This window comes from Rhipicephalus microplus, chromosome 1 (genome assembly GCF_043290135.1).
Source record: "Rhipicephalus microplus isolate Deutch F79 chromosome 1, USDA_Rmic, whole genome shotgun sequence".
Lineage (NCBI taxonomy): Eukaryota > Metazoa > Arthropoda > Arachnida > Ixodida > Ixodidae > Rhipicephalus > Rhipicephalus microplus.
In genome coordinates, this window is record NC_134700.1 from 202,401,642 (window position 1) to 202,418,225 (window position 16,584).

Genomic DNA, 16,584 nt, shown 5'->3' on the forward strand with positions numbered 1-16,584 from the left:
ATGGCGGCGGCGTCAACTCGTAATGTGCAAAAAAAAAATAACGCATATCTTCCCAAAGTGAATGATGACGAGTGTGCAAAATTATACCCTAAGGCGCGTATGATGTCTACGTTGAAGTTGCCGAATAGTTTAAAGAACGGACGGACAGATGCACGGACGCACGGCACAGGTGTTTATGTATTGTGCTGTCACATAATGAATTGATGTACAAATGAAGTCAATGTACGCAGCTGTGTGTACTGGGCGCGATGGACAACGAAAAGAGAAACTTGAGAGGGCTTCTCATCAAATGTGTGTAACTCCGCTGTTACGGAACTGTATCTGAAAAAAAAAAAAAATCCCACCGCTATACGTGTTCGCTGTATACGCGTGCACAACTGGTTTAGTAACTGCGCAACTGGCGCGCACAACTGGTTTAGTAACTGCACAACTGGTTTAGTAACCGCACAACTGGTTTAGCAACTTTTTAACGTAACATGATCGTATAATCCACAATCGGTTCCACCCGACCCTGGCAGAAAATAAAGTAGACGATATACTTGAAACTTCTACAAAACGTCAATATAACAGCTCGTAAATGTCTGCAGAATGATTTGATTTGACTTGATTTATTGTTTTCCATTTACACGCATGTGAAACATAGTGGTAAATGGAGGTGGGTGAGGAAAAAAAGCCGCACCAACGCGGCTTGAGGGAGACCTGACCCCATTGGTGCAGTAGGGTTACATATGGTAGGACACATAATACACTTGTATAATGCACTTACACAGTGACTATAAGGTATACAATGAATTGATGAAAAAAAGGCAAAACCAAAATTAAACTTTTGCTCGTCATACGCTCGTTAAACAAAAGTTCCTCGAAAACCTAACGAAGCGTTTAACCAAGTTCCAATATAATCTGTAACAGAAAGTAACGCCCCAATAAGGTTCGCCACGACATCAGCAACAACCTGAACTTCGACAGCGTTCACCACACCAGCAAAAAATTCAGCAGCAGGTGAGCATACGGTCCAAGCAGGCCTTCACATTACTTGAAAGTGCCAAACACTTTCGTCTTCAAAGATTTCGCTTTCACATTTGAAAACATTAAACATCCCCATTAGACGCACTTTTATTTTTAATTTACGTTAACGATGCTTCTTTTTGCAATTCGTTATTCTTCTTTTCTCTTTTACGGCGATACATCAAGATATTTAAGAGAATTCGTTCAGTTAACGACAATTGTGTCATTTCCAGACTGCCAATACCATGTCGTTATATAAGGTTTATGAATTCAGTGATCTTGGTGTTCTTGATAGTACGCTAAGTTTTTCTGCTCACACTAAACGTGCTACCATGCGTAACCTTCCTTCTCTCGGCTGCATTTTTGAAATCTCTCGAGAATTCAGTTCTCCTACAGCCTTCCAGAAACGGTACACCTCAATATGTCTTCTTCCTCAACTTGAATATGCATATGTGATCTGGAATAGTATTGCTAAATGTGACAGTGATGCCATTGAGCAAGTCCAGTAAAACTCATAAGCCCCTTCAACTATCGTTTCGCTAGAAGTGACTCTGGATCTCGTTCTAACACTGCCAGATTAATATCCTTACCATCACTCCACTTCGAAAGAAATCGCACTGACCTGTTATTTCTATACAAATATAGTTCACGGTATGACATCCTGCCCTTTACTCCTTAGCGGCATGAATTTTCGGATTGCGCGTAAGTTAACCAGAAAGAATCGACCATTTCGTGTACCTGCCAACTTCTTTCAACACCCTTCCGCTCACACAAAACAAATGCTATATAATGGTACCTTTCATGGTCTTGATGTTTTTAACAGCCCACTGTCGTTTTTATCTCAGCACTGCACCTTTTTAAACAGTTTTTCACAATGTACGGATTCTTTCCTTTTCCGTCGTTCAGGAAGGCTTCTAAATATAGCTGTGTATATTGGCCTTTATTTTCCCCTCCAATTTCGTAATTTTTGTCTCGTCTTTTTATTCTTCCCGCTTTGCGCTGATTTCTTTTTGTGCGTTTTCACTCTTTGATTTATTTTTCTGGAAACTGTCTGTACTGTATTGCTTATTTTATTATTTTATTTTTGCGTGCGCCTGCACTAAGACCATATGGTTCTTTCAAGGCACGTTAAAGAAATGATTGATTTGATTGATTGATTTGTGGGGTTTAACGTCCCAAAACCACCATCTGATTATGTGACACGCCGTGGTGGAGGGCTCCGGAAGTTTTGACCACCTGGGGTTCTTTAACGTGCACCCAAATCTGAGCACACGGGCCTACATTTCCGCCTTCATTCAGAAATGCAGCCGCCACAGCTGGGGATTGATCCCGCGAAAGAAATGATTGATTGATCCGTTATTTTTATTATGTACGGAGTCTTCCTGCCTTGCGCTGATTTCGTTTGTTTGTTTGTTTGTGTGTTTTCACTCTTTTCATTTGATTTTTCTGAAGAGTGTCTGTATTGTATTGTTTATTTGTATTGTTTTATTTTTGCGTGTGCCTGCACTAAGACCTCGTGGTTGTTTCGGGGCACGTTAAATAAATGATTGATTTGTTCTTATTTTATTATTATTATTATTATAATTATTACGTACAGATTCTTCCCGCTCTGAGCTGATTTCGTTTTTTCTGTGCGTTTTCATTCTTTTCATTTGATTTTTTCGAAGAGTGCCTTATTGTATTGTTTATTTGTATTGTTCTTTTTTGCGTGCGCCTGCGCTAACACCTCATGGTTGTTCCAGGGCACGTTCAGTAAATTATTATTATTATTATTATTATTATTATTATTATTATTATTATTATTATTATTGCCGTTGTCGTCGTCGTGGTTACTTAATGGGACTAAGGTATCTCGGTCGGGCGCTCGTTGTTAAGGGCACTCATACGCCAAGATGCTGGTCTCTCCTTTCCTCTCTTACCCCTTCCCCACTCTCCAGCGACTCGGCGCCGAGATCCTTCATGGGTTGTAGAAATAAACGCACTTTTTCCAATGAAATGCTTGGGTGTTGTACAAGAGAGTAAGCTTCCCTTACGCAGGAACGAATGTTCTCATTCAACGAAACAAACAAAAAAAAAACCTCTTGCCTCTCCGCAGCACACGACCTAACGTGGAGCCCGCATATTACATTTTGGGGGCCAATATTGAAACACCAGCTACAATGCATCTGTTATAAATATGTTCCAATATATATTCACCCACTTCCAATATATATTCACCCACAGCAGCGCCTCTAGAGCGCATATCTGTGCCTTGCATTTTTCGCCTGTTCCTTATGCACCGTCACAATAAATCTACAAACATTTTGCCGCTTCAACATTTGAGTTGCAAAGGTTTCGACATGTTTCTTCTTTTATTTTCTTTTTCTCTCTCCACCATCTATTCTAATGTAGACATCCCTTAACTGAGTACAAAAGGAAGACACCTGGACACAGCGCACACACGGAAAAGAGCCCAGTAATATACTTCAGAAGCACCGACTGCTGGGTAAGTTTGCAATTCATCTTCACTGAGTTACGCGAAAACAAATTGAACTACAAAAGGAAGACACCTGGACAAAGCGTAGATCATAGTAGGAGTAAGTGCGGAAAAGAGAATGGAAATCTTTCGCGCTAACCAAGTAGTTATTTTCCCGAAATAAGGTACTCGCATACAAAAAAAACTAATAAACGCATTCGTAACATAAATAAGCTCACCACAAAAGGTCCATCGTGCTTCTGCTTACTTATAGGAGATTCCAGTACCTTTTCACTGAAATAAAATTGCATATAATCAAGCTTTTTGATTCGGAGAAACAGCGCGCGCACAAGAACGGGGAGCACGAAAGAGGCGACACATTTTTTTATTCTTTTAAATATTTTCTGTGTATAGTTTAAGCCAAAGTGGGAGTATTGGCAACACAATATTGCATCAATTCAAGGCGAGTTAAAGTGTAGCGTGATGAACGTCATTCACGATAATGTATACGTTCTTGAGATTGATTTTTTTTATTTTTGTAGTTAGAAGAACAAGAGCGAGTGAATACATGGTAAACAAGTACACACATTCTGAACATCAGCTAGATAGCAGGATGGAAGGGACGGTTAATGGTATGATGGGGGAAGGGGACGGACGGACGAACAACACATGGGAGATGTACGTACATCGCAAAGAGAGAATCGAAAGAGAGCAAAACAAACCGAATCAACAAGTATCGAAAATAAACGAAATAAAATGCGTCACAATAACCACATGGGGAGTACAAAAGAATACCCATTTGGAGCTGAGCGTGCATGTCGGACCACAGGAGATCCGCGCGTTGCTTGCCAGTCCGAATACCCTGATGCCCTTACCCCACACCCTCATTGCGTTCTCTTATAAAACGGTCTGGGTTCTCTTGCGTTCCCGGCTGGGCATACGCTAAGTTTTGCGTCACGCTATATAGTCTAATTAACGCGCTGTAGCGACAGAAGAGGCGATGCAGTGATGGTTATCTGCGCACGAGTGTGTATGAAGTCAAGTTCGTGGCTGGTCTATAGCCCTCATTCGATGCCAGATCGGTTGGTTACCTATCAAGGTAATTGAAGGTAATCGAGGGTAACACCAACGCATTTTCCTAGCGTTTATCGATAAATCGACACGGATATCTTTTTTTTTCGGTTACATTGTTCGGTAACTGCAATTTACAACACGCGCGCAACAATGCATATATAACTGCAACACTGGTCGTCTGGCGCCATAGCACGATGCGCAGTTCAGGTGAAAAGAGGTGAGAGCCCTGCGGCCGGAGATTGCAATCGGGTGCGCTCTTTTTCAGGGCACGATTACGGTCGCAGTCCGAATTAAAACAAGGAGAGCGCGGCTCCACCGCCATTTCCCAGCTCCCGCATCACGTATGCAGGTAGAAGGCGATAAAGCAAGGGTCGTTCCGGAACGACGCCCTCCCAGCGTATATATACTACCGTATACACCTCGAGGATACGAAGCGCCCACTAGCTTGTTGTTTCTGCTGTGCGCCGACGTTCTATCAACCTACGCAGTCTTCCCTTTCTTTCTTTCTTTCTTTCTTTCTTTCTTTCTTTCTTTCTTTCTTTCTTTCTTTCTTTTCCATCAGAGCAGGTGCTCTTTAGATGAACCGTAAGGCCCGGTCACATGCGGCATCGTTTGTAAACAACCTTTACTTTTGAACCCCTGCCAACACTCTAATGAGAGCATCCGAATGCGACTAAATATCTGCTGCTCGCGCATTCGCTGCGGTTGTGGTAGTAATTAACGTGGTTGTTCTTTAGTTTAAGTACGTACGATCACCCTTTAACCGAAGTCGCATGGATGAGGCAAAAAAAAATAGAGTTCCAAAAGCGGAGACGAGTAAAAATGAGAAAAACAAAGGAAGCAAAATAAACGGAGTGTCCAAGGTAACTCTCACGGATATAAAAAGCTGCGGAGTCGCCCGCCCGCGAAAATCTGCACCATGGCCTCGTCGCGGCCTTTAAATCACTCGGCTTTCGCAACCTTTTTTATTTTCCCATTCACGCGAGAACTTCTTAGCGGGGTGTGTGCGTATTATATGTGACGATAAAGAGAAGGCGAAGAAGCCAAGCGAACGTGCAAAAGAAACAGCCTGTCGGTCGAGTTTTGAATTCGTGGGCAGTCTCGTGAGGCACGATCTCGAGCCTAGAGCTGCGAAACGTGATCCGAGGCACGGTTGTAATTGAAGGTAGCCGAGCGGCTTTCACAGGCAATCATCGGAACGATCATTCCCGCATAATATATATATATATATATATATATATATATATATATATATATATATATATATATATATATATATATATATACGCTGCTTTACACAAGCAAAACAAGGAATAATAAAGAAAAGTGAGCTGTCTTGTTTTGCTGCTGTTTTGAATTTGAAGAGCACTTTCGTTTAGGGGCTCGCTGTGTATAACACACAATACACGATGCGATACGCTCCGGTTCTTCGACCGCTTCACTGGAGAGCGGCCAAAAAAAGCGTGTCGTGACAGCACTTCGTCACCGCTTTGGCCTACGCGGCGCTCTTTCCCGGGGCGCCCGTCAGAGATGACGAACGGCATTCGATATCTGGCTCGCCGCGAAGTCCGCACAGAACAAAGAGCGAATAGCTATATAGAGGCGAGTGCAACATAGGTCACGCACATTTACGCATTTTTTTTAAAATATATTTTTGTTTGTACTGCTTACCGTAGTTCTTTCGCAACTGCACTTATTCCTTTGAAATCGGCTATACACGGCTTACACGTGATGTCACGGGCGCAGCTACTGGAAGAAACTGGGACTCCACGATGGCGAATTTGATGAGAAACAAGATAAGAAAAGAACTTCTTTGACGCGAACAATACGGAAAAAAAAATTAAAAAATAAAAGAAGGCAAGGAAAGAAACAAACTCCCCCCCCCCTCTGCTTTTTTTTTCATTTTTCCGTATTGTTTGCGCCAAAGAAGTTCTCTTCTTGTTCTGCTATGTACCAACTAGGCCCAACGCAAGTTTTACTGATGAGAAACAAGCTGCATATAAGCGAAAACGGCGTGCAAGTAACGTCTTTGTGTTTGAATAATGAAAGAACCTACATGTGATATTTCGGTAGCATTAATGTGACATCAAAAACGTCCTATCCGTACGTGCCGGTACTGCAGCATGACGGTTTCAGTGACATCAGTGCAAGTATGGTCCCTAGAAGCCCGTATGTTCTAGGGACCATAGTGCAAGCCATCTTATTGGAATGCCCACTGCATATTGGACACCGAAGGGCAGCGTGCTTTCTGTAAACAGTACACGCCGAGTAGAAAGTTTAGTAACCCCACCCACGACACACGCTTTCTTTCTTGGAGGGGGAGAGAGTTGTAAGAAGAACCTACGTTATGCGAGTGACTCAGTTACCTACGTCAACAAACTCCTCTACCTACTTTTTTTTTACGCAACAGTGAAGGCGTAGCACGTATTCCTTCGTTTATGCACTGCTGGATCGTGAGAGCTTTCAGTTGACGATAATTTATGCATTGTCATTACAAACTATCAATCTTATGCTGAGTCACAATTTGATTTGCTACTCAGTTTCAAACTGAAACAATGCTATATCACTTTTTTTTCAATTTTTTTTATACGCATACAAACGTGATCAACGAACATTCTAGTTTTCCTCCATGTGAAAGTGTGTTTGAGCCACGGGACAAGAGAGAGAAATAAATAGAGAAGAAAGGCAGGGAGGTTAACCAAGCTTGGCTCGGTTGGCTACCCTACACTTGGGGTGGGGGAAAGGGGCAATGATAGAAAGGACAAGAATATTTGGTTTGAGCATTACGTAAGACTAACACGTAAATATATAGGCCTGGGTGATCCGTGTGAATCTGCTCTAAGTGCGGTTTCATCGCAATAAAGGCGCGGAGAGCGTACGTGCTTTCACATGTCGTGGCGCCCTGACAAGCTTTCTCGGTCGGCGTAGAGGGCGATCTCACCAGAGGCACGCGCCGCGCAGGCGCACAATGACTGAGAATGCCTATTGTCCAACGTCTCGTCGGGCGATCTCGCAATCAGCGGAGCTATACAGCTTCGTGCGAACAACTCGCAAAAGGGCATCGTCTGCAAACGGAAAAACGACAAACGCGTCGCGGCGGGAAATTGCGTCACCGGAAGTGCGTCATAAAAAAAAAACGCGACGCAATTTTCACAGCGTAGTGGCCCGCCGCCCTTCACGAATATCGCGTGCTGACCGCGGCGGTTATGATCGATTTACCCAAGCACGTCGTATATCAAGCCGTCACGTTTAATCATCCTACACGCAGACGGTGCCACGATCCCCGCACCGCTCATAGCGACGGGATAGGCCTTTTAGCTAAAGGATTATCGTGCGCGGTGCAAGCTCTGAGCGCTCTTCGAGTATATCCGCTTAGCCCATCGACCGTGCTCCAAAACTCTGTGCGTTTGCCGATGAAATCGTATGCACGGTACATTTCGCAAGGAAACGACTAGGCAATATTTTTTGCGCTGACCGCGGTTCTGACGGAATTGCTGCAATTCAAACGAAATATGCGGATGTTTTCCTGGATATGTCAGTTTGGTTAACCAATGCTTGAAAATTCTAAACAGAAAATATTGCTTCATTGTTCACGCGTAGCAAAATGAGCCGCGAACGGAAATAACATGTAGAAGCCACGTAAATTTATAATTGATGACGCACAGTAAAGTTTACACCTGGGGAAAAAGAAACTGCATAGCTTCGCTATAATCTTACATTTAAAGAGGCCAACACTTTCTGAGCATGGTCATAACACGCTGACGATCGGTAGTAGAGGCTCTTAAGAACATGCGAGCCAAATATTATAGCGCAGCACGCGGCCTGGAATTCGCAGTAAATTATCAAAGTCAGCTAAACATTGCTTTCTATTCTCTCGAGAAATGACGAAAGATGCTGAAATGTCTCATAGAAGGCCATCTATCAGCCATTGGCCAATTTCAACGTAGCGCGCTCGGTCGACAGGGATCGCCGCGGAAGGCCACGACCTGTCTGCGCATGCGCGCGCGATCACTCGAAAAAAGTCGCGTATTCGAAGGAAAAAAAAAAGAAGAAAGTGCTCGATGCCACGAGGCGAGCGTGACATATTTTCTTTGCCCCTGCCATCCCTCCCTGCTTAGCTTCCAGCGCTTTCGCCGAGACGACAGAACGCGATTGCAGCGTGCGACAAATCATTATATAACTCCACCAATACTGGACGGATTCTTAAAATTTTTGCGGCGTTGAATTCGTGAGGCAATAGGCTCTTTTAGTGAATTCATTCCATGGTTACTTGAAAAGGTGCTTCAGGGCCCCTTACAGAAGTGGTATTTATATTTCTCATTTACTAGCTTTCTGCATTCAGACAAAATAGGCACAACATACCAGTAAAGAGGGTAAGTTTAATGAATTCTCTTTTTCCTTTTTAAGCGTAAATATTTGTTGCATTTGCATACAAATATGTGTGCCTTCCATGCACTTTATAGTTTGAAAGTGCTGAAAAGATAAAAATATATTTTGAGTAATCGCAGGAACCAATATATTTCATTCAGTTACCATCTTGTTGCTTCATTGCTTTCAGGATTAAGTTTTTTCTATTCATGTTTATAGAGCTTCACCGTTGACGATGTCAAGCCAAACAATTAACCAGCCCTGTCTGATTTCACAGAATTCCAGAGTATTTATTGCATGGGGGCTCATCCTTACATATGAGAGCACACTTTCCTGCACAGTGCCATGAAAAGATAAAACTGGTGGGGTAACAGTATACCCTGTTTGAATCAAATACACAAGATATTAATACCAAGAGCTACAAAGGTTTATGTAACAGCAAAGGTGACAACATGACTCATTTGCGTGGCTGTTCCACCCTGAATTCTTAGTGTAAGCGGCAAGAAAATTTAACCAAACAGTTATCTGGCACGATGAAAGAGTTGACGTGAATTCTTTTTCTCTTGCAATGGTGACCTTTTTTCCAGCGAGACTTGGGGATCAACATGTTGCAAGGTCTCAGGACGCAGGAATTTCAGGCACACATGTGTTGACCTTCTTCCCTTTTAGTCCTCAGGAGCTGGTACTGTTACTGGCAAGTTTGATTCTGGGCCATCTGGAAAGTCGGGCTCCTGGTCAATGTTTCGGAAGTTGCTAAGATGAGCTCCTTCTGAAGGAACACTCTCTTGCACCACATCTAATTGAAAGGGCACTTGTGAGTCGACAACGTTTTGCTGATCTCTTTCACAAGTGGGAATCGTGTAGTTCCTCAGCACAATCATATCTGTAATGAACAATTAAAAAAGTGATTGTAAGGTAGATCCAGTTAGAAAACACTGGAGCAAAATATTTGGGGCAACATTGTGGTGATGCAAACATCTAAAACAGTAATTGAAAAATAAGAAAACACAGGCAGTGAATCAGCATGAGCGTCATAGTAAGTCCTTGGGTAATCAAAGACCCAATGAATTTTTTGTTCTAAAGACAGGAATGTGAAAAAAGAAGTCCACCTTATTCCTTTTCTCAAACTGTCATCTTTTGGCACAAAAGCGTTCTTCAACAGCAGAGTTGCAACCGTTTACTCTAGCCTTACTCAGCAGGTGCAGGTGTGTGTTCCTTATAGTGCATCAATGCAAAGTTGAAAGCTTTTCTGGCAGAGTGAAATTGTATTTGTGAAGTTACCATATAATAGACAAATACTACTGCAAGCTGAATGTCATACTGAATTTGCTGTTTTTCCTCAGATTGCTGAAGTTAAGTAGCATGGGGCTTGGTGGACTGGGGAAAATTCAGACGTGCATATTGAACAAGAAGGCTATGTTGTTCACCGCAGGACACTTTCCTTCCCCCTCCGTCACCTTTTGTACCTCTTAAGCCTTCTTACTTGTGAAATAAGAGAGCACTGCTCTGTACTGACTGTAAAGTTTACCAGCAATGCAATTTATCTCTTATCAGTTCTTCACAAGAGCATTCTTTTAAACATTTTACAACAATGTCAAGTGAACTTGAGTACACGGATTATTTAAACTAGTTGTGTCACATATATTTGAAAACATGTGAAGATAGTAGCACTGTACAACCTCCTTTTTTTCTTCTTACCTAGGCTCTGTTGTATACCATAATTTGTATAAACAGCAATGAGTGTGAAACCACTCAGGACCAAGATTAAATGCTCCAGATGATCTCTTCATGATAAATGCAATATTACTACATTAAGTGATACAAACCAGGGTCATAGTAGTCTTGCAGAATCACAGCCGCAGGCAGAGCATTTCTCACTTCATACTCTTGGGTCAACACCAAAGTCACACATGTCCTCTGGTTGCTCAGCTGCAAAAGTGGAATTTAAAGGAAAAATAAAAATAGAAAGCTTATACAAAAATTAGTGTGCCTTAGGATGCATGCTGTGGGCCATTCGTATAGACTCCAACATTACTTTCCTGTTGCAAACACAAGATGAAGCGACGCAGTCATCAAAATAAATGGTCTTGACCATTGTGGATCTTTGGTTTCTTCACTCACAATGCATGCACACAAAGAACTCCTTCACTATGGTGGCATCATCCATAATTCAGATAGAAATTAGGTGCAGCTTTGTGTATCGTAAGCAGTGTAATAATTTTCACAGCCACCTGTACTATAACACAAGTGGGGCTTGTGATATCAGCATCTTCAGGATACTGGTGCCAGTGCATACAAGGCACCATATGCATATGAGCACGTGTCCTTTGACCTCATGTAGAAATTTAGCAGTAATATTCAGTAAAATTATGGCTTGCCAACTCCATCTACGAGCAAAAAGGTCTTTTTAAGAACTTTTTTTTTCACTCAGGTCAGTAGAAGCAGTTTAGTAATATAATGATGGCATACAACGATACTTCATGGGTAAAGCATCATAAAAATGTAAAACTTAATTTATTTCTGGGTTCTGTTAGCCAAAACTTCAATATCATTATGTAGCACATTGTAGTAGGGAAACCAGACTAATTTTGACTACCTGAGGTTATTTGATAGCACTTCACATCTAATTCTGCAACCTTGTATTTAGCAGTGCAAAACCACAGGCATTAATTCCATACAGTGAGTGGTATGAAACAAAAAGAAGTAGAATAGAATACTATTAATAAACTATGACACATACAATGCATTTGTATGCGCATGCTGCATCATGTTTTAATGTGATAGTGTTAAAAACCTTGTTTCCCAAAAATTCCAGTGTCGGTGTAAGCGACAGCATCATTGATTGTGAGTGAGAGAGAGAGAGAGAGAGAAAACTTTATTTGCGCATAACGCGGAGCATTCCAAATGGTCGGGCCCCTATTCCAGGGCTCCGCTGGCCCTAGCCATCATCTCTACCCGTTGGACCAGCCAGCGCTGATCAACAATGGCCGAGCTGGACAGCAGCGCCTCCCATTGTTCCTCTGTGTTGTTCATGTTGTGGTGTTCTTCATTGTGATGCATACACTCCCACGTGATGTGAAACAGAGTTGGTGTAGCCCCACACCACGGACATATATCTTTGTATGCTGTGGGGTAGAATACATGCAGCCTGTGTAAGTTCGTGTATGTGTTTGTTTGGATTCTGCGTAATGCCACCGATTCCATTGCTGTAAGTTTCTTATGCGGTGCTGGATACACTTTTCTATTGTCCCTGTAATACTGAAGAATTGCACCAAAGTTAGGGTCTAGGGGCGTTGGATCCTCTATTGCAGTGTGCAAGGAAGCTCGGTAATCTGTGAAGCCTCGAGCCGCCTCATCCGCAAACTGGTTCCCGGTGACGCCCTCGTGCCCTGGCGCCCAGATAATAGTTTGGGTGTATTCGATTGGGAAGTCCTTGTGAGCTTTGGTTAGAATTTGGAAGGCCTTCATACATATTCTACCTTTTTCGTAATTTCTACATGCAGCCTTCGAGTCTGTGATTATTGTCATTGGGGTTTTTCGCTCCCTGCCCTCCTTGATTGCCAGCGCGATCGCTATCTCCTCCGCTTCTGTGATAGAGGCTTGGGCTATGGAGGCACAACTTGTGACGTTTCCTTTTCGGTCTGTGACCACGGCCACCATGTTCTTTGCATTTACCTGATATGGTGCAGCGTCAGTAAATCTCGCCGTATTCAGATATTTTGTCTGTTTATCTATGTAAGCGGCTCTTGCTTTACGTCTTCCAGCATGTAAAAACTGGGTCCATGTTCTTCGGTAGGGGGCATATTTTGTACCAGGCTCTGACTGAGCACGACAGTTCCTTAGCTCTTCCATGTGCCTGTACTTGTTCGCCGAGGCCGATCCTCTGAAGAAGTTTTCTGCCGGTTGTCGTCTGTAGCAGGCGGTTAATCTGGGTGGTTACTTGTGCCTCAGCTAACTCATCAAATGTGTTGTGAAGTCCGAGCGCTAATAGCTTCGCAGTTGAAGTGCTTTGTGGTAGTCGCAGAGCTGCTTTATACGCCATCCTTATTATTTTGTCTGCTTTTTCTTTCTCCTCTCTATTCATGTTGTGGTAGGGTAGCGAGTATGTTAGTCTGCTGATGACTAAGCTCTTTACCAAACGAAGCACGTCTTGTTCTTTCAGTCCAGCACGATTGTTCGTTATTCGAACTATCATACGAACAATTTGTTGAACTGTTCGTTTAAGCATATTCAGTGTGTGGAGACATCGCTGATTGGACTGTAACCACATCCCTAAGATCCGAACAGTTGTTTTCTCTGGTATGATATTGCCGTCTAGCTTGACCTCAAGGCGGAGGCTCGGGTCTGTCCTTTGTTTTTTACTCTTGGAGAACCGGATGAGTTCCGATTTGTCTGCTGAGCACTGAAGCCCCCTTTCTTTAGTGTAATCTTCGATAGTTTTAGCTGCCAGTTGAAGCCGCTCTTCTTTTTCCGCCAAGCTACCCTTGGTTGTCCATACAGTGATGTCATCCGCATAGAAGGAGTGTCGGATGTCGGGAATACCTTCCAGTTTTTTGGCTAGACCAATCATGGCTATGTTGAAAAGCGTAGGCGAGATCACAGCGCCTTGTGGTGTGCCTTTGCTCGGTGGGTGGAAGACATTGGATTCGTGTTCTCCTAATCTGATAACAGCGGTTCTTTTAGTAAGGAAGTTCTGTACATATTTGTACGTCCTTTGACCGCAGTTTGTCGCTGCTAGCCCATCTAATATGGCCTTATGGCTTACGTTGTCAAAAGCGCCTTTTATGTCGATGGCCATGACAATGTTTTCTCCTGCTTTTGGGACATTTGTTAGTACTTCCTCCTTTAAAAGCAGAAGGATGTCCTGTGTCGAAAGGTTCGAGCGGAAACCAAACATGGTGTTTGGCAACAAGTTATTTTGTTCAAGGTGCCGCTGAAGTCTGGCATTTATTAATCTCTCAAACACTTTGCCTAAGCACGAGGTAAGAGAGATTGGCCTGAGGTTTTCTATTGCCAATTTCTTTCCTGGTTTGGGTATCATAATGATTACAGCATGCTTCCATTGCTGTGGTATAGTGCCATTCACCCAGTGTTTGTTAATGAAGTTTAGAAGCGCTGTTATGGCTTCGTCATTCATATTGCGAATCATGGCATTGGTGATTTGGTCCGCCCCAGGCGCTGTGTTGCGTTTCATGCTGACGATTGCCGCTCTGATCTCGGCATGCGTGAAAGGTGCATCCAGTTCTGAGTTTGGGAGCCCAGTGTATTTAGCCTGGTAAGGGGCTGTGATGGCTCGGGCGCCGAAACACTTAATATAGATGTCTTGAAGCAGGTCATCTCTTGTCCCTGGATATGTGTGCAATAATCTTTCTAAAGATTTTTGTCCTTCGCGTTTAGTTTTCAGAGGGTCAATCATGGCTCTTAGGATATTCCATGTCTTTGCTGTTCCTAGGGTTCCATTTAGTGAATCGCAAAATTGTTCCCAGTTGGCTGTCGCGAGTTGATTAGCGTACTGTTCGGCTTGCTGCGTTATTTCTTCAATTTTCGCTTTGAGTTTCTTATTTCGCTTTTGCCTTTTCCATCTTTTAGTGAGGTTTCTTCTTGCTTCCCACAGGTGGAGAAGGTGAGCGTCTACTTCGGGGGTATCATCTGTTCTGGCGACAGTTTTGGTGTACATTTGCTTTTCATTTCGAATTACTTTGCACCACTCGTCCAAGTCGTCTATGGCGGTCACGTGCGCTTTTAGCGCTTTTCTATATGCGTGCCAGTCTGTAATTTTGGCTGTGCCGATGTGTTTGCGGATTCGGCCGGTGCGGATTGTGGTGCTTAGTATGTAATGATCACTGCCCAGGTTTTCAAGGGTGTTGTACCAGTCCACGTTGTGGCAGTTTTGTACTATCGTCAAGTCCGGACTTGTGTCCATGGATACGCTGTTGCCTATCCTCGTTGGTATTGCAGGGTCAGTTAACAGAGTCATTTCCAGTTTCTCTATTTGTCTTGCGATATTCTTGCCTTTGGTGTCTTGCATCTTATATCCCCAGCTTGCATGCCTGGCATTAAAATCCCCAACTATGATTAATGGATTCCCTTTCGCCAGTTTTGCTGTCTCTTGAAAGAGCTTGTCGAACGTTGCTCTCTTTTGTCTTGGGGGACTATAGATATTAAGTATGAAGGCGCTCTTTCCATGGCTTCCTTTGTAGGTTATTTCTGTTATGATATGCGGGATATCCGCCTCTTCAATGGGCTGATGACATATTGCTGTAATTGAGTTATCGACTAATGTAGCAACTTTCCATTCTGCGTCCCCGATACAATAAGTTTCGTAGCCCCGTAATTTTGGTTGTGTTCCGGCTTCCTGGACTGCTATGACAGCAGGTGGCTTTTGTTGCGACGCCACCAGCTGCAACAGTTGCCCTCTTTTCCGCCGGAAACCACGGCAGTTCCACTGCCATATTTCGCACTTTTCTGACCGCTGCGTTTGATGATTAGCCATTATGCGTCTCCTGGTTCATGGCCGACAATCCGGGCCTGTTGTAAATTTTCTCAGCTTTTTCTCTGATGTTGATGCCTGTGGCATGCTTTCGCAATGCTTTCGTGAATTCGACGTGTTGTGCCTGAATTTTCTTGTCCAGAATCTCGAGCTTTCTATCTACATTTATCATTACTTGCTCTATAACTGTCGGTATAACTTCCTTTAATGTTTCTTTCAGCATCGACGACGTAATCATTGAGTCACCTCCTGCATTCGGTTGCGTCTGCGATTTCTGGCCACTCTGGGTGGGTATAGAGTTTTGTTGCGGGTGCTGCGTTTGTTGCTTTTTTAGTTCCCTATTTTCGCGTTCTAGGTCACCTATTCTCACCCGCATTATCTCTAACTCACGTTCTAAGCGCGTGAGTTGTGGTGTTTGGTGTGAGTGTTGGGAGGATTTTGCTGCCCAGCTCACCTGGTTCTTCTCTTCCCTTTTCTGCGCCTTCTTGCCCTTGTGCTGTTGTTGCTTTGCTTGGGCCTGCTTGTGGCCACCATTCCTGGAGTTGGAGCAGTCTCGAGAGCCGGACCTGGATCGGGATGTAGATCGAGATCTGGATCGGGAACTGGAACGGGCCCTGCTTGGCGGTGCAGAGTCCTCGCGGTCCGTGCTGAACCAGCGTCTCTTGAGTATGCCAGTGGTTTTTGGTGTGCTGTGTTGGTGCGACAGCAGCGACCGGCCCTTTAGAGGGACGCGTTTGAGTTTCTTGGTGCACTCCGATGCCGCCGTGGGATGGCGTCCGCCGCACAGGGCACATTCCGGATCGCAAGTGTGGTCCTCAGGTGGGTCTCTTAGGCGACAGTTACTGCACGCCTTTGTCATTGGTGTGGGACAAACATCCGTCCTATGTCCCTGGCTCTTGCAGAGTTTACAGTACTGCCGTGTGGGTTGATAAGGCACGCACGGCATTTCGCCACCGTAATAATACACGAAGCGCGGCAGTATTGGTCCATCGAACGTGATCACTGCAGTTTGTGACTGTCCGAGCATGCGGGCTTGAACAATTGTCACTCCTTGAGTGCGCACTCGGAGATGGCTCAGGAGTTCAGCTTCTGGCGTTTCGCGTTCTAATCCGTGTACCACTCCTTTCAGGTATCCAGCAGGAGTAGATATGTAGGTGTTCACGGGATAGTTGGTGCCATTGAGCTCCAGTGT

At 43.8% G+C, this 16,584-nt stretch overlaps 1 protein-coding gene across 1 annotated transcript in view; it reads right to left on the bottom strand.

The window, feature by feature from the left end:
• Positions 1-9,168: 9,168 nt before the first annotated feature.
• LOC119167384 (alpha-2-macroglobulin-like) overlaps positions 9,169-16,584 on the bottom strand; it is a 54,138-nt gene continuing 46,722 nt past the window's right edge. The window contains exons 33-34 of the mRNA XM_075890618.1: positions 10,729-10,831; positions 9,169-9,785 (exon numbers count right to left, since the gene is read on the bottom strand). Of these exons, the coding sequence (XP_075746733.1) occupies positions 9,568-9,785; positions 10,729-10,831 (321 nt within the window). The 3' untranslated portion in view covers positions 9,169-9,567. The remainder of the gene's footprint in view (positions 9,786-10,728; positions 10,832-16,584) is intronic.